Source organism: Choristoneura fumiferana, chromosome 25, assembly GCF_025370935.1.
Source record: "Choristoneura fumiferana chromosome 25, NRCan_CFum_1, whole genome shotgun sequence".
Taxonomy (NCBI): Eukaryota; Metazoa; Arthropoda; class Insecta; order Lepidoptera; family Tortricidae; genus Choristoneura; species Choristoneura fumiferana.
In genome coordinates, this window is record NC_133496.1 from 3,234,718 (window position 1) to 3,253,845 (window position 19,128).

Sequence of the window (19,128 nt, forward strand, 5' to 3'; positions counted from 1 at the left end):
TCATTTTATTTACGCAATGTGGTCAATTGAGTTAAGTGGGAACTACTGTAGAGTCTGTGATGACCTAGTCTTTGGATCTAGTCTTTTTGTGGACGCGTACTCGCAAGACTCAGTCCGCGTTTTGCCTAGTACGTCTCGCCTCTAACCATAAGCCTCCCGGAAAGAACGCCAACACAACCAGTCAAGCGCTGTTCTTTCTGTGTTAAGCCTAAGTTTGTCTTATTTTGTTGCTTGAGTAAAAAAAGACGTTATACAGGGTGTTTAGCAGATCGTGTGCCGTATGATTAATTAGGTAGGGTAGGTAGGGACACTAGCAACAGATTTTGGGCCAAGGGGGCCAATAATTAACAGTCCTCCCGTCCACGGCTTTTTTCACAGTGTTTTCCAAAAGTTCACCATTAACTTAACAATACCTACAGAAACATACCAACAAGACACATAATCTGTATGGACAGATAGGTCCGCCCGGATTGCTACCACCATCTTGCTCGCTAATCCTGCCATGAAGCAGCAGTGCTTGCACTGTTGTGTTTCGGCGTGGAGAGTAAGACAGCCAGTGAAATTACTGGCACTTGTGGTATCCCATCTTAGGCCTCTAGGTTGGCAACGCATCTGCAATTCCCCTGGTATGGCAGATGTTTATGGGCGGTGGTGATCTCTTACCATCAGGAGACCCACTTGCTCGTTTGCAATCCAGTCGAATAAAAAAAAACACACAATACATACTCGTACAAATTTTCGCATTTATAATTTTAGTAATGATGTTTATTCAAGTGTGATCGCAGGTCGCAGGTGTCGCGCAAACTAAACATTATAATACTTCATACTCTTGGTTACTGAGGACTGCTACTAAAATATGTAACACTATTTACGTACATACTACGCTCGTTCGAAGGAAAACAACAATGCGTAAGGATTACGCAAAATTTACCAATAGAATTTATCCATCCCACTAATATTGTAAAACAAATAATAAATTAAATATTATTTCCAAAAATTACACATCAGCAACATACAAATTGAATATCTGGCAGACCCAAACTACGCAGAGCCTGTATTTTGGGGCCTTGGAATGCACTACAATAGATTGCAATGCTTAGTAGAAGTAAGCGGAATTTGAAGTAATTTGAAAAAAAAAAAAAATAATGAAACTAATACTATAACAATATTTAAGAAGACTATAGCGTGATCTAACTTATACGGTTTTTCTTGCACGCCTAAATATAAATTAGGCTTTAGTCCAGTGTTTTCTAACCTTTTTCATGACCCTTTAGTATGAAGAAATATTTTGCGACCCCCTACCCGTTGCTTTTTTTTTCATGTATTGTATTTTGTGACAAATATTATTAGTCAACATTTTCTTCATAAATATTATTAAAATCATTGTTTTTTTTTTACTGAACTAGTTATTCCCAGCAACTAACAGGGGCTTCGCGAGCCCCCTAAAGAGGCTTCGCGACCCACAGGTTAACCTCCTGCGGCCCACCATACAACAAAATATGACATCGAAATTTAAAATTTAATGTCTCATCTATAGATAAAATTGAATTTATTTTTTTGTAAATTTGAATGATACCGAGAAAATGACACTTTATTCCTTTTTCAAAAGATATAAGTTTTATTGCTAACAATATTATTATGTACTACAGTCACCAGCACCAATATCTGACACAACAAGCGTGCATAAATATCTGTTACGACTCTATTTCTAGGGCCAGAAGGACGTGTCAGATAATTTTGCAAGCTCCGCTATGGCAGATATTAATGCTGGTGACTGTACTAGTATTATCACTTTGAATCCCAGGAGGTTAAAAAACACTGCTTTAGTCTACAGGTGCTGGTCAATCTATGAGGTCACTGACTGGACCAGGGTAGGAAATAACAGTTTTCCTCATCGTCCAACAATTTTCCTGTTATCGCTAATATCATAAATAAATCAAACTGCACTTAAATATGCTAAAATAGTTGCTTAGTTAAGCATAATTATAACATGAAGCAATTTGGTGGCTGAGATTTATAAAATATAAAATTATTATTTTTTGAGAACAGATGCAGAACTTTGCAAAATTCTCATGGCAATTCCCAAAAAACGATATTGTGCAACGATCACAAGCAAATTTACATGCAATTCCTAACTAAGTAGTTCTAATATTATGTACAGTGTGTGGCCTAGAACCGGAGATAATATTAAAAACAGAGGCTCTATAGATCACCGGTAATTGGATCATCATGGTCCCACTTAATTAAAATCAAAACTTAACTTTTGTTTTTTTTTCTAACAACCTTATTCGTAAATTCAATGTACGCCATCCTAGAACCCAACTAACGTCGCCTGTCACGCTACAAATATCAAACATTTTGCTTTACGTTGCTTCTTCGAATAAACTTTAAAGTGTAATAAAAATAAAAATAAATATTTTTAAAAGTCGCTGAACTAATGTTGTTCAGTTTGATAAGTACGATCTATGTTTTAATTATTTGCCCGTGTTACAGGCCACACCCGGTATAATTGGATTTTAAAGCACACTATTACTATAATGTTGTAATTTTTCTGTTTTTTTTTTTCTAATTGGTAAATAATAAATGTATCTGACTTTAGCGGCTGATCTTTAATATAAGAAGGATGTAACGTCGATCCCGCAGAAATCTTATCTTACTAATATTATAAATGTGAAAGTTTGTGTGGCGTCCACGGACCGGGAGACGAGCTGTCGGTAGGCCTCCAACAAGATGGAGCGACGACCTGGTTAAGATCGCGGGATCGCGGTGGATGCGAAAAGCACAAGACCGGTCTGAGTGGAGAGCCTTGGGGGAGGCCCATGTCCAGCAGTGGATGTCTTTCAGCTGACATGATGATGATGATGATGATGAAAGTTTGTAAAGATGTTTAGAGGTTTGGATATTTGTTACTCAATCATCTCTAAACCGCTGCACAGATTCAGATAAAATTCGGTATACACATAGTTTAAGTCCCGGGGAAGGACATAGCATAGTTTTATCCCGGAAAATTGAGCCTCAGGCAACCGCTAGTATCAAAATAAATAAAAGTAGCCTGTCTAGACACGCGGTAGATCTCAATTGTTTTGTTGGTGAAACCAACAACAATGAATATTCTTAATTAATACTGTTTTTGATGGGATAATGTTATTCTCGATTCAGCTATACACACACCACATTTCAACCAAATCCGTCCAGAGATGAAAGAGTAAGAAAAATAAACACACACACATACTTTCGCATTTATAAACTTATTAACATTATTATGCTAATGAAATTAAGTGTACTTTAGTTCTAACGGCCAATCAACGTCTGCTTAAGTAAGGAAAATCGTAAAATCGGACGAAGATAATTATTATTTCCTACGATAGTAGAGTCAGTGACCTTATTAATAAAATTGACTAGTTGGTCTTCTGATGTTTATCGTATTTCTAAGTAGGTCTCTTTAGCTGTCCCACTGACGACGATGCAGCATAGAGTGGTCAATTGTGAACGGCTTAACTCGCGATTATAAGTCAGATATATGTTATATCAGCCACGCTGTCATAATAGCATTTACAAAAGGAATAAGTAGTTATAATATGTGCATACTGTAAAATATATATATACCTCGTTGAGTTTCTTGCCAGATTCTTCTCAGCAGAGGTTTTTCCGAACCGGTGGTGGTTTTTTTTTGACATTCATAAGTGCTTGTTATAGCCTGAATTGGATAAAGATATTTTGACTTTGACTTTGACTTTTACTGATTTTTACTTTTTTTACACATTAAGATGTTGGCTTCAAGGGAACACTACTTTTACAATGCATTTAGAAATAATTGAGTGCCTGCTTTATTTATGTATTTGCATGATGTATGAATGCAGCTGAAAAAGAATAATAATAATACCATCTTAGGCCTCTAGGCTGGCAACGCATCTGAAATCCCCCTGGTCTTGCAGGTGTATATGGACGGTGGTGATCTCTTACCATCAGGAGACCCACTTGCTCGTTTTCCATCCAGTCGAATAAAAAAAAAAAGGACTAACCTAACTAACCCCTTTTCTGCAAATAAAATATCTGATAAAAGTCGTATAGGAAGGACGTGCCAGATATTTTGCACGCTCCGCTGTGGCAGATATTAATGCTGGTGACTGTACTTCTATTTTATCAACACAAGACATCTTGGTACTTGAATTTGATAATATACATGATATCTTTAAAATATTTGAAAATAGTCTGTAAACATTCAGTGTTATGATCTGTGACATACCCGTATCTTAAAGTGGCAGAGATAGGACATTCTACGATGAAATCAGGAGGTTTTGAGTTCTATATTGCAAAACACACGCACCCTAAGTTTACCTAAAGATACAACAATCATACACAGAGCCTGTACTTTTGGTGCCGATACGACATCAATTTGACGTCACACTGCATATAGGATGATTCCAATTAGTATTTCGTCATAATTAATCATTTGTCAACCTGACCATATATACCGGGTAACAGAAGCAAAAAATTAAAACACAGGTTCTGCTACTCAAATGGAACTACTTTACTTGTGCAACTTTAAAATCAAGTAATTTCATAATTATGGTTATTCTAAACAAATTAAATGGTATTTTCAATGTACGCCATTCAATAGTCTAAATGACATAGCCTGTCACGTAACAAAATGATGAATTTCGCAATACATTGCTTGTCCAATTAAACTTTAAACTATAATAATACAAATACAAATTATTATTTAATTACAATACAAATTATTTTCAAAAGTTGTAGAACTAAATTAGCTCAAGATGAAGAGTGGAAGCTGTGGTTTAATTTTTTGCTCCTGTTACAGGGCCCACCTTGTATACATATGTATAAGTACATTGTCATGTATCTACACTAAGTGAAGTATACTACTATTTTTTTCATACTAGTGTTTACCCGTGGCTTCGCACGCGTAAGTCATTAGATACAGCAGTTGAAATGAAATTCCGGGATTTTGAAAATTTTTCGTGAGAATTCCCGAAAATTACTTAGACGTCCTGTTCTGATTATTTGACAGGTTGTGAAATGAAAATTATTAATTATGACGATATACTAATTGAAATCTGTATGCAGCGTGGCTCATACATATCATAAAATTATTATTATTATATTTAGCCTATAAGTGTGCCCCACTATATAATAACATAACAAAGATAAAATAACAACGAGTTGATAACAGCAGGAAAAAACTAGTTTCTCAACTAAGTTAAACGTTAATCAATCTTCGATTTTAGGCAATAACTTTAAAAAATATACATATACTTACGATAATGTTGATGTTGTCCTGTCAATCGCTCAAAGGTTAACTGGAAGAGTTCTCTTTATGGCATATGTTTTCATCATTTTTTTATGTATTCTGTTATTTTTAAATGTTTTATGTATAATACATACAATACAATACTTTAGTAAATAAAACCAACTATTAAACCATTCAAGGTCGTTGACCTTAATGCACTAAGCTAATAATAAGTTAAATAAATAATAATAAATAAATAAATATCACGGGACAATTCACACCAATTGACCTAGTCCCAAAGTAAGCTTAGCAAAGCTTGTGTTATGGGTACTAAGCAACGGATAAATATAATTATATAGATAGATACATACTTAAATACATATTAAACACCCAAGACCCGAGAACAAACATTCGTATTTTTCATACAAATATCTGCCCCGACACTGGAATCGAACCCGGGACCTCAAGCTTCGTAGTCAGGTTCTCTAACCACTAGGCCATCTGGTCGTCAAACTAACGGCTTAAGGAAATCGCTGCTAAATGAGGAAAATTGCTATCGGAAATGTTTATCAGTCGCTTCCTGATTATAAGCTAAACTTCTTTAGAGTTACTGCATACGTTGTCAAAAAATCGTTATCTCTATCTTTCAATATAATATCATTTAATTAGTTAACTTTTTTTTAAATATCATAATTGGACTTAGATACATACGAACTCCGTATATCCCAGTGTTTAGAGTAACTGACTATGGAGCTTTAGTTGCTGGGTTTGATCCCTGGACGGGGCAGATATCATAAATAAATTATAAATATCATGGGACACTTGACCTAGTCCCAAACTAAGCAAAGCTTGTACTATGGATACTAGGCAACGGATTAACATACTTATATAAATAAAGGAATAAATACATACTTAAATACATAATTAATATCCAAAACCCAAGAACAAACATTCGTATTATTCATACAAATATCTGCCCCGGCCGGGAATCGAACCCGCGTCCTCAAGCTTCGTAGTCAGTTTCTCTAACCACTTGGCCATCCGGTCGTCTATCATGTGTAAAACATATTGTTTTAAACGTATATATGTATGTAGGTATGTCTATTTTTTGCTCGTTTCTCTGGCTTTTAAGCTATATGGGGTTTTTTGTAAAGGGGTGGGGGGGTACCCCTCGTTTTGCGCTGGGAGCTAAAAATAAATGTATGCAAAAGTCACTAGTCTAAAGTAACTACGGAAATTCGCAATCATACATACGTAACATGACATGGCATGATAATCACATAGGCCAAAATGGACAGATCACTAGATTACCATGTTTCCTATTCACCAACGAACCCTTATCCAGATGAGGGAAATTAATGAAAGTTGCTTTACACAGCGGCGTGCAATCTAGCACTTATCGCTCTTTAGACTAACCAACCCGCAATGTAATGCTACCTAAGCGACACTTCCACACTGTGACGCATCACTGAATTACAGTTAATTGCCCTTCGTATAGTAGTTTAAGTAATTTACTTTGTTGCTGACGTTCACTTCTATGAGATTTTATTTATTAAGTATAGCGTATTCATAATTGGGCCTTGTAATTAAAGGGGCAGGGTTGAAATCTAAATGTCGTGACATGTGACATAAACCGTTAAATTGCTACATCGTAAGCGAATAGCTAAATTAAAGTAAAGGTTTACTTCGTAAAACAAGGTGTTAACAGTTTTTACCATAATTGAAACCTTTAATTATAAGCAGTTACAGATACTTCGTTTTTTTAGCATTTGAAAAAGAATCAATCTTGACGAGACTTGTTATTGAAAACAGTAAATATTACTTATGATACCAAAAGAATGTAAATGATCATAAATGTCTTTGCTAATTGTTACATATTTGCTGTGAATTAATTTTCAAAAGTGTTTTCTTAATAAAGAGACACGTCAAGATCACTTACCTACCTGATTTCTAATGCTAAAAAAACGAAGTATAGTTAGGTACTTAGTTCAGTTTTATCTTTGTCAGTTCAATTAACTTTATATAATTTTTCAAATATAAATTAATTCAAGATTTATAATTTATTGCGCTAAGGTTAAGTAGGTGCCTAGTGTAGGCATAAGAGAAGTTTATATACTCAGGTGTTAAGTTTTCTTAACGCATTCACTGCCACATGACTTCCACAGGTGCCACCGACGCACATGTGCTTTCAAAATGTATGAATAATTATGACAGCGGCACTGGGCGAAGTTCCGAAAACGCAATTAAGCGTCGGTGGCAGCTAATGTGTTAAAATTTCTTAACTTCTGCGCAACGTTCCTAATTTTTTCATCTTAATAATTTCTACAAAACTTTGGATAACTTAAAAAAAAATCAAATCAATAAAATCGTTCTTAAGTTATAGTGTGATATACAGCCACCATGCAGCAGCCATACGATTATACCATACTTATTTTTATATTATTTTTTATATTTATTATTTATATTATTATTATTATTGTTTGCTCAAACGTGTGTGTCGGTATCAAAGTAGGTACATTAAAAATGCCCGTAATTCCTACTGTCCACATTGTCAACTCACTGTATGGTATAATATGCTGTCCTTGGTGAGGAAACCACTATCTTTTCCCTGAGATAAGTATGCAAAACGAAATGAATGTTTAAAAAAAAATACTAACAGTGGAACATAGAGCCTCCTCCTTTTTTGAAGTCGGTTAAAAAGCTGAAATAGCAACTTCTGCCAAAGAAAATTGTAGGTAAACTTTGCGTAAGAGCATCATCATTATCATCATCCCAGCCTATATACGTCCCACTGCAGGGCACAGGCCTCCCCTCAGAATGAGAGCATAACAAGCATTTATGAATGTCAAAAAAAAATCTACCACCGGTTCGGAAAAACCTTAAATTTAGATTTGTCACTAAACTGCGATACCCTAATTATTATATCTATTCCTAAGAACTATATTGGTCATCAAATTAATTTAATCTTTCTCTAAGTATGAGTCATCAGATTAATGTAAACCTGTATCCTAAATTATAGTTTGATCATCAAAATTAGATCACCAAAATAATAGATCTGTCACCTAATAAATAGATCAGTTCCTTAATTCGATGCTTCTACATATTCTACTAAGGCGGGTCTGTTAAGGTACGACGACAAGCGAAGCGAGGAAGAGTGTTAGGTCGAACTGCGACCCTCAGTGCGCGAGCCGAGCGAGCGAAGCGGTCGTGCCTGCGGCAGCGGCCGGCGAAGTGCCAGAACCGAACATTTTTTGCTAATTTGTATGATAAATAAATGTTTGCAGTAGGTACTTGAGTCTTGGATGTTTGTATGTATTTAAGTATATATGTATGTATGTCTACCCGTTGTTTAGCACCCATAGAACAAACTTTGCTTGGTTTGGGGCTGGGTCAATTGGTGTAATTTGTGAGAAGACATTATTATTATTTCATTTATTATATATTATTTCATTATCGTCAAATTTCTGTTCAATAACTTGATGATCAATATATATTAAGTATTTTCCAGTGATTATAATTAATTTTTAGGAAGCCATTTCTATATTGTTTGGTGATTCAGTTTTAGTGACACATCTATTATTTTGGAACCCGATATAATTATTTGATGATCAATGTTATTTCCGAGTAATTTTTAACTATTTAGGTAACCATTTTAATATTATTTGGTGATTCAATTTACGATACAGATCTACTATTTTAGGAACAAATGTTATTTATTAGGTCGCCGAAAACGCATTTATTAGGTGATCAATAAAATCATACCCGTTTACTACTAACTTACTAAGACTTAACGCGACGCGTTTAAGTTGTTAATTTAATTTATGTCCGCCAATTCAAGTTTAGTATACTTAGTTCCTTATAGTTTATAGTGTTATGAATGATGATTAGTGATTACTAGTAAGTGATACACTTTAATTAAATAGCGAAAATCGAATCAGACTTGTTTTAACACTAATCGCACGCGACATACGAATTACGTAGCTTTAATTTATTATCATCAAACATAACCGCGACGTTTACCTTCTCGATTCAACAACAGCTGTTCATATTCAAGCGCCATTTTTACTAAATAATTGAAATCGAACATGTAAAATATTTGAAATTCGAAACACATATCGTCAGCCAGCATTATTTAAGAACCTTATTAAATAATTTGGAATGACATAGGGAAAGTTATTTTGAATCTGGTGATATTTCGAAAAAAGTATTTATATTCATGTAGTTTTACTATAAAGTCTACATTCAATTATGTAAGGTAGTGTGAAAATAACCAATAAAAAAAATACTATGTCTGTGCGGAATTACATTTGAAATTTACCACGAGCTATGCAGTGAAGGAAAACATCGTGAGCAAACCTGCACATACCTGCGAAGCAATTCAATGGTGCGTGTAAAGTTCCCAATCTGCACTGGGCCCGCGTGGGAACTATGGCCCAAGCCCTCTTGTTCTGAGAGGAGGCCTGTGCCCAGCAGTGGGACGTATATAGGCTGGGATGATGACTATGTCTGTTTACGACAAACTGTGTAATTAAGTATTATGTAAAGAAAAAAAATCAACGAAAACGTAATGTAAAAAACGTGTCAAATATTAAATTACCTAGAAAAGTCGTGAAGTCCCTATAACAACATATGATAAATAACGTGATAAGTCTAGATTAACATTATTGTAAAAAGTAAAGAAATTATAATAATATAAATAGCCAAGCCCGATAAAGGATAAGGCTGCGTTTCCAACAAAGATGTGCGAGGATCATCCTCGCACAGCACATCTCTGGTGGAAACAGCTGAGCGGAGCGAGGCGGGGTAAATGGAGCGTTCCTATTGGTTCATGAATAACACGTTCCTCGCGACACATCCTCGCATATCTCTGGTGAAAACGGTGCCTAAATGTTATAAAAAAAGGAATTTGGCTAAAATCTGGCCTTTTGTGCGAAGTATACTGGTTCACTTTTGAGGATCCTTAATTAAATTAATCAGTAGGTATCAAACCATCATCATCATCATCCCAGCCTATACATGTTCCACTGCTGGGCACAGGCCTCCCACAATGAAAGGGCTTGGGCCGTAGTTCCTACGCGGGCCCAGTGCGGATTGGAAACTGAATTGCTTCGTTGGTTTGTGCAGGTTTCCTCACGATGTTTTCCTTCACCGTAAAGCTCGTGGTAAATTTCAAATGTGAATTCGCACACGAATTTCGTAAAACTCAGAGGTGCGAGCCGGGGCTTGAACCCACGATCCTCTGCTTGAGAGGCGATAGGTCAAACCACTAGGCCACCATGGTTTTTTTACTACCTATCATCTAGAATGAGCATCTTGAAATGAGCAGAATTTCAGCGCTGCAAAACAGAGGCGTCGAAACACGCCGAAATGATTCAAGAAAAGATGGTAGGTACTGCAGTTTGTCTTGCGCTAGACTTGGCGGTTTTTCCTTGCATATTTTTCCCAGCACAAATCAGATTGCATTGTAATGTTGATATAACAGTCGCGCCTTGCAATGTAATCAAAAAAATACTTTTTTTATGCATTCTAAGCTGTACTCCTAATACTAGATTGATTTGTATTTGACATAATTAAAGTACGACGAGATGAAATATTGAGCATTTTATGAGGGATCCGTTACTTTTTAGACCACTTGCTACTTAGACCAGCTGGTTTTCAGACGAAGTTATACTAACCCAAATTTTAGCATAAACACAAAATGCATTAGGTCGCTAATGTTCCGGAGTTATTTTGATACTTGTTATTCACTCCCAATGCACTGTATTGTTGGCATTTATTAAAAATCAATGACCCATCGTAATCTGCTTTAGAATATTTAAATTACTTGAATTAATTGTTTATCATTGACTGACTGTAAACCCGCAATTCCGTTGACTCACGCTTTGATAGCGATTAAAAAGTTCAATTAATATTTTTTCATGAGTGCAATCATGGTCTAATCTATTTCGAAATCCTTTTTGCGTAGTTATGTATGTTTAAGTTTTGTTTTAAAACTGAAAACGTGTTTTTGTAAAGTTTGGGCCAATTTTTCAGCAATCCTAATTTCATGAATAATGTTGATAGTTTTTATGTACAATTCAGTTATGTTCACGACTATGAATAACACACATAAAAACATTGATAAAACACCTAATCATTTTGGTCATTGGAATAATTACAACTCTTTCGCACCATATAAAACATTTTTGGAATAGCATTCAGCGAGATAAATCTGGCAATCGGCCAACACTGTTTACAAATCACAAACAATGATCTTTTTGCCTTTAAATCCCAGATTAGAATTAGATTTATACAGCCGGTCACCGAAAACTTTGTAGTTTTGTCCGTAAAAATGGGGTTTTCCGCCAAAATAAAAACCAAATGATAACCTCATTTTCAAATTCAAAATTAGAATCCAAGAAAGAAACAAAGCCACTTTACCAGCCAGCATAAACACTGCAGTTATCTACAACATATCATTCTTTTGTTTTTCGTTTCGTTTTTTGAAAAACATACCATCACGCCGACACTGCACTAGAAATTCGAATCACTTTTTAAATAGTTGTCCTCCAGGGCGAAGGGTTTAAGTCCATTCAACCTGCACTTTGTCACTTAAAAAAGTAAAACATACCGATGCCGGCGATGACATATTGGCGCCAAAGTTGTCCCGCCTCCATTCTGCGCTGCTGAGTGACTGGCGAGCCGGGGACCGGGTCGTACGAATACGTTCTGTCTTCCATACGTCACGGCACGTCACAACACGTGCTACGTTGGCAGTTGGCAAGCTATAGCTGGAACAATGAATACGTTAGGATAGTGTAAACATAGCTTTAGGGCGCTGAAAAGGCATTTTTGGAGCTTAAAGTTACACAAAATACTTTTTAAGAACTCACGATTCCAGAACGCTCAAACTTGGTGTTAGAACTTTTGATTTTAGAATGCTGGCTAGTTTAATGCCAAAGCTTTATTCCGGATAATCTCTTTGTAGTGCCCATCTATGTTATGTGTAGTCGAAGTGCAAATCTGCCTCTTAAATTTAACTTAGTAGTTGGGGAAGGGCGGGCGGAAAAGTATAGAATATACCAATCACATTATTTATACCGGCCTTATTTATAATGACGACTGGATGGCCAAGTGGTTAGAGAACCTGACTACGAAGCTTGAGGTCCCGGGTTCGATTCCCGGCCGGGGCAGATATTTGTATGAATAATACAAATGTTCTCGGGTCTTGATTGTTTAATATGTATTTCAGTATGTATTTATCTATATAAGTATGTTTATCCGTTGCCTAGTGTCCATAGTACAAGCTTCGCTTAGTTTGGGACTAGGTCAATTGGTGTCCCATAATATTTATTTATGATTATGAATATGCCTACGACTCCGTTTGTGAAGAATTTGTTTATTGCTATGCCGCGGGAACGATACAATTTTCCGGGATGAAAACTATCTATACCCCTCCCAGGGGCTTTTTAGATAATTTTCACAAACGCATTGTTCTGAGTAGCGAATTTTCACGTTCGCAAATTTATTCATTCGTCTTTTTTCATGTAGACGAAGTGTATACGCCGTCGCGTGCCATGCACGGAGCGTCAAAAACGGTGCCGATACGTTTCATAAGGGTATGACACGCCGTTGACATGTTATAGCCCGTGTCGCTTTACATTCCGTGACTGATGCGTTCCTATTACGGTCATGTTATGATACGGTGTCGTGGGTAGATACCTTAAATTATTCCTTTTATATAAATAACTTTTGACCCCCGACGCAAAAAGAGGGGTGTTATAAGTCTGACCGCTATGTGTGTCTGTGTGTCTGTCTGTGGCACCGTAGCTCTTAAACGGGTGGGCCGATTTGAATGCGGTTTTTTTATTTCAAATTTTTCTAGCGATGGTTCTTAGATATGTTTCATCAAAATCGGTTTAGGCATTTTTGAGATATTGAACTTTGAAGTGACAAAGTCGGGAGTTTTCCAACTTTTTGTTAGTTAGGTTATTAAATATAGTCAGCACTTTCATTGGTCGTTGATTTTCCCTGTCTTGGATTGAAACTCGAGTTTCTAATAACTAATAGAAGTGTACCGTCAGCCAAATATGTGGTCTACCACCCTAAAGATGATAATTTGACACGAACTTGTTTAAAAATTGATAGACCACTTATTTGGCTGATGGTCCCTACATACACCGAGTGACAAAAACAACGGGTCATCACTTTCATACAACTTTATATGTAAAGTGACCCATTATTTTTTTCCTCTAAGTATATTTTCATGTTTATCTATAGCGCTGGCGTGGGTCAAAGATATAACAATTATCTTAATCCTTTATGATTATATTATATCAAAGATTGACGTATTATAATATGTAGGATAAAATAAATATGATATGATAAAGCGTGGTAACAACACCTCTATCGGTTTATTCCATCAGTTATTGTGATTAAGAATCAGGTAGAGGTACGATTTACTAACACGGGTGGTAATATCGGTATAATCAGTATTTGATTATTTTAATATATAATGACGACCTTGATGACCAGATGGCCTAGTGGTTAGAGAACCTGACTACGAAGCTTGAGGCCCCGGGTTCGATTGTCGGGGCAGATATTTGTATGAAAAGTACGAATGTTTGTTCTCGGGTCTTGGTTGTTTAATATGTATTTAAGTATGTATCTATCTATATAATTATCAGGGGTCGGACAAAAAGTGCCGATGACGTCAAACCACTTATAGGATGATTTCAAATAGTATTTTTGATTTTCATAAACAATTATCACATCATTTATCAACCTCTTTATTAAACGATATTAATTTTATTTTATTCACTGAATTCCAAACGATTTTTTTGTTACTTCATTAATGCTACTTTGTTACTACATGTCACACGGAAGTTTCAATAAAAACATCATCTTGTGTGCAAGATTACGTCATTTTTACGTTATCCGCACTTTTTGTCCAACCCCTGATAATTATATTTATCCGTTGCTTAGTACCCATAACACAAGCTTTGCTAAGCTTACTTTGGGACTAGGTCAATTGGGATGCACCAAAAAAAATAACCTATAGTTTTTATTTTATTGTTGGAAAGAATAGGATATTTTAAGATACCATTTTCATTGATTTTGCATTTGGATGAGTATTTAATTTTTTATATTTTTTTTACGAAATACGCTGGATGACGTCACAGTGAGACAGCCACGTTCCATTGCCTAGAAAAATTCAGGTCGTACATAACATAATCTGTGGCATTACAATTTGACAATAATTCAAGCACGGCTTAGGCTCCTAAATGAACCATGACAAATAGTTTTATTTATTTCTCTTCTTTTACCTTCGATTATTCCTATGTTTGTTTAATGTTGTGATAGTAAATATTGATATTTATATTTATAATTTATAGTGATATTTATTTATAATACTACTCCAAAGAAAATAGGGCCACTTTTTGATTATCTTAAAATGACCCTACATGATCCTACTAATATCCTTCGTATATTATAAACACGAAAGTTTGTGTGTGTGTGTGTGTGTGTGTGTGTGTGTGTGCGTGCGTGCGTGTGTGTGTGTGTGTGTGTGTGTGTGTGTGTGTGTGTATGTTTGTTACTCCTTCACGCTAAAACGGCTGGACGCGATTGGATGAAATTTGTAACGTAGATAGCTGAACGTCTGGAATAACACATAGGCTACTTTTTATCCCGATATTCCCACGGGATAGGGATAAAATCTTGAAATTTCAACCGCTGGGCTAAGAGTCATGAAATAATGTTGTACAGTTGTTCTTAACACAACCTCAATGAAGACCACGATATACATTTTGGGATTTCAAAGGGAATAAGAAAGGAAGGGGATTCACGCTAAAACGGCTAAAAGGATTTGGATAAAATTTGGTATCCAGATGACTTGATGTTTGGAATAACATAAACCTAACCTAACCTAACCTTTTTTTTAACGTGCTAAAAATGCGCCTTATGTATGTCCCCTGCTCGAGGCAGCGGGGTGTGTTCCCACTAGTTCCATTGACAGTACTATTATAGAACTCTATTATAGTACTGTATAGAACTCTATTATAGTACTGTATAGAACTCTATTATAGTACTGTATAGAACTCTATTATATAGTACTGTCAATGGAACTAGTGGTATCACACCGGCAGCGGGTGGGGTCTGTCGGGATCTCCCCCAAGATAGGCTACTTTTTATCCCGATATTACCACGGAGCGGGATAGAATTTCGAAATCTCCATCCCCTATGGGTATAGAGTCATGAAGTTCGGCATTGTTGCAAATGCAATCTTAATAAAAACTACGTAATAATTTTCGGGAATCCCAATGAGAATTTAGTAAAATATCAATCCTACTGCCAGATTTTTTTATGGTATAAGGGGGAAACGAGCAAACGGATTGCCTGCTGGTAAGCAATTACCCTCGCCCATGGACACCTGCAACACCAGAAGAGTCACAAGTGCGTTGCCGGCCTTGTAGGTAGGAGTACAATCTATGAATTACACGTGCGAAACCGCAGGTAAACACTAGTAACGTATAATATTGACATATACATTTCTACGGAACCCTCTGAGCGCGAGCCCGACTCGCACTTGGCCGATTCTTTTCACAAATCAATTACACCGCGAGAAGATTTGATGGGCCAATTAAATTAAAATACAATGTCTCATGAACTGGCTTATACGGGGTGTTAATTATCTTCGGCTGTCCATCTATGCGTATTACGATCTATTCTTCGCTTCTAGAAACATCCTGTTGTTAACTGCGGACGAATAGACCAGTGTTCTAATAAATTATATGAATCCGTCAGTTAGATTACCTACCAGAAAATATTATTTACGTATTTTTAGGGTTCCGTACCCAAAGGGTGCCAGCGGAACCCTATTACTGAGACTCCGCTGTCTGTCGGTCTGTCCGCACGTCCGTCTGTCACAGGGCTCTAACTCTTGAGTGGTCATAGTTAGACACTTGAAATTTTCACAGATTATGTATTATTGTAGCCGCTATAACAAAAAATACGAAAAACAGAATAATAAAGTAATAACAATTTTATAATCTTATATTTTAATATGTCACGGTCATAGTTTGGGGGTCTCTGTTGATTCTTGTAACATCACGGTATGCACGATTTCTGTATTGTAATTTTATTGTTACTTAATTACTAAGTGTGTGCAATAAAGATTATTATTATTAAAAAAATCTGTCAATGAATAAAATCTCTTTTCAATAAGTCATACATAATAGTCTTTTTGGAATGTTAGCTTGGTGTGACTTGTTTTAAGCCTTGGATACATGATCATAGATCAAGGACCTACCCGACCCTACCTTATCCGAACTCAGAGGTTCCCAAAGTTATTTCCTCTAACGACCACTTTGACAATCAGTTATTTTGTAGCTCCCCCATTTTTTTCACCTTAAAAACCTCAATAATGTATTAGTTCCTGGTCCCCCCCCCCTAGACCTCCAGCGCCCACAAGGAGGCGTTATCGCCCACTTTGGGGAAGACTGTCCTAACGTATTCAAAGGTGGAGTTTTTTGTTGAAGGTATTAAAAATAGTGAGAGGCATAAGATAAGTTTTGAAGACGTTGTGGCCTAGTGGTTTGACATACTGCCTGTCAAGCAGGTCGTGGGTTCGAGCCCGGCACCTCTGAGTTTTTCTGAATTTCTGCACGAAATTACATTTGCAATTAACCATGAGCTTTACGGTCAAGCAATTAATTGGTGTCGGCCATTCTCATTTTATTGTGCACCTGTCTAATTACCGTACCGCTTTTTTGTCATGCAAAAGCGACACTGCAAATGAAAAAGTACGGCTGCCATTTACATTTATCTGTGCACTCAAGTCTAATTACTACACACACACAAACATCACGCCTGTATTCCCAAATGGGGTAGGCAGAGCACACGAAACGTTACCGCTTCGGAGCCACTTTTAGCAATTTAAGGTTTTAAGTTTGACAAAAACGGTACAATAGTGACAGGTTGCTAGCCTGTCGTCTACGACAATGTCACTAATTACTAGTGCGGTAAAAAAGCGGTACGGTAATTAGACAGGTGCACGATAAAATGAGAATGGCCGGTGTATGTGCAATTCCCAATCAGCACCCAGTGGGACGTATTTAGGCCGAGATGAGGACAAGTTTTATAGCTTGCCTATATAATACCCACCCAAAAACGTCAGCCAGCTCTCGGACTATAAGTGCGTGTTCAAATATTTTTATTTTATTTTTTTCCATGTTTTCGCGAATAACTGTTTACTTTATTTCTTTTAAATGTTTTTTGAACATTTTACTTTAATTTATGAGGCTACTTTATAAGCGTAAAAGAGTAGGTATTATATTCTCTAAAGTATTAACCAAAACTGACAAACTTATCACGATCAAGGTTATCAGAAGGAGGTGAAACAATTTTGATAATATTTTATTCGAACTATTGCAAAATTTTATTAAAATGGTGAAGTTAGATAGAGATTAAAAACTTAAACAACGGAACGCGAGAGGAATATTTTTAATGGTATGGCTTGCTTGCTCTAATGCATCGTTCAGTGCCACAGAGCCCTTATAACGGGAGTAGGCAACTCGCGTGTTGCCCAAAAAGCAGCTGGTCTAAGAAGCAACTGGTCTGAGCGGCAAGTGGTTTAGGAAGCAACTGGTCTGAGTAGCATAAGTAGTCTAAAAAGCAACTGTTCCTAACCTGCTTTTGTCGATAACTTGAAAAACCGGCCAAGAGCGTGTCGGACACGCCCAAAATAGGGTTCCGTAGCCATTACGAAAAAATTAAGTAATATTTTTCTAAGGATTTCGTATTTTGTACGGAATCTTCCAAGTTTAGGTATATTTTATAGTAAATAGCAGTATTTACTAATAAACTACTAATAATTCTCAAGCAAACTTAGCCGATATAGTTTTCCTTGGAAGTTTGATGTACTTACTATCATCCTGATTTTTTTTTTAAAATTTTCCACCCAGCGGTTTAGATTTTAGAGGGAGGGGGACGCTCGGTTTTAATGAAAATTCGCACTTTAAAGTTGAATATTTCGCAAAAAAAATCACTTAATCGAAAAATCGTCTTAGCAAACCCCTAATGGTTTTAAAAGACCTATCCAACAATTCCCCACACTATAGGGTTGGATGAGAAAAAAAAACCCACATTTACGTCTATGGGAGGTACCCTAAAACAATTTTTTTGAATTTTTAATTGTACCATTTTGTCGGCATAGTTTACTTATATATCCGTGCAAAATTACAGCTTTCTAGCATTGATAGTCCCTGAGCAAAGCCGTGGACGGACAGACAGACAGATAGACAGAGAGACAGACAGACAGATAGACATGGTGAAATTATTAGGGTTCCGTTTTTGCTATTTTGGCTCCGGAACCCTAAAAACATAGTTTAGAGTAGGTAGAGTAGCGTCGAGGCGCGAAGCACCTCAGCCACGCGGAGTACGAGCTCCGTCGACCAGTTTCTTAGACCACTTGCTACTTAGACCAGTTGCTTCTTAGACCACTTGCTACTTAGACCAGCTGCTTTTTAGACGAAATGATACTAACCCATTGAGTTGTTAGTGATAGCCTTTGATGTTTTAAGCCGAACACTAACAACACACAACAGTAGCGGTAACTACATATATTATATTCAAACTAGTGGCCATGTAAACTACGTTTTAAGCCCTCAAAACTTTCCCTATAATCGTCGAACCAGCTCACAAAATTTTAGGATAAGTAATGATAACTTTCAACTTACGCAACTTTTTTCAATATTCTCGCTCACGCTCCAATTTGTACAAACAACCAATGACAAAGCATTAATATTTTAACCACAATAAACAAAAGCCGACAGTAAGCCACCTATAAATTATTATTCACGCGCTACGCTATTTGTACATTAAATTTTTATTTCGAACCG

The 19,128-nt window shown here is 36.3% G+C and overlaps 1 protein-coding gene across 3 annotated transcripts in view; it reads right to left on the bottom strand.

The window, feature by feature from the left end:
- LOC141442433 (facilitated trehalose transporter Tret1) overlaps positions 1-19,128 on the bottom strand; it is a 62,253-nt gene that overhangs the window by 25,292 nt on the left and 17,833 nt on the right. For all 3 annotated transcript variants that reach the window (XM_074107417.1, XM_074107416.1, XM_074107415.1), the window contains exon 2: positions 11,859-12,018. In XM_074107417.1, coding sequence (XP_073963518.1) covers positions 11,859-11,967 — 109 coding nt within the window. In that variant the 5' untranslated portion in view covers positions 11,968-12,018. The remainder of the gene's footprint in view (positions 1-11,858; positions 12,019-19,128) is intronic.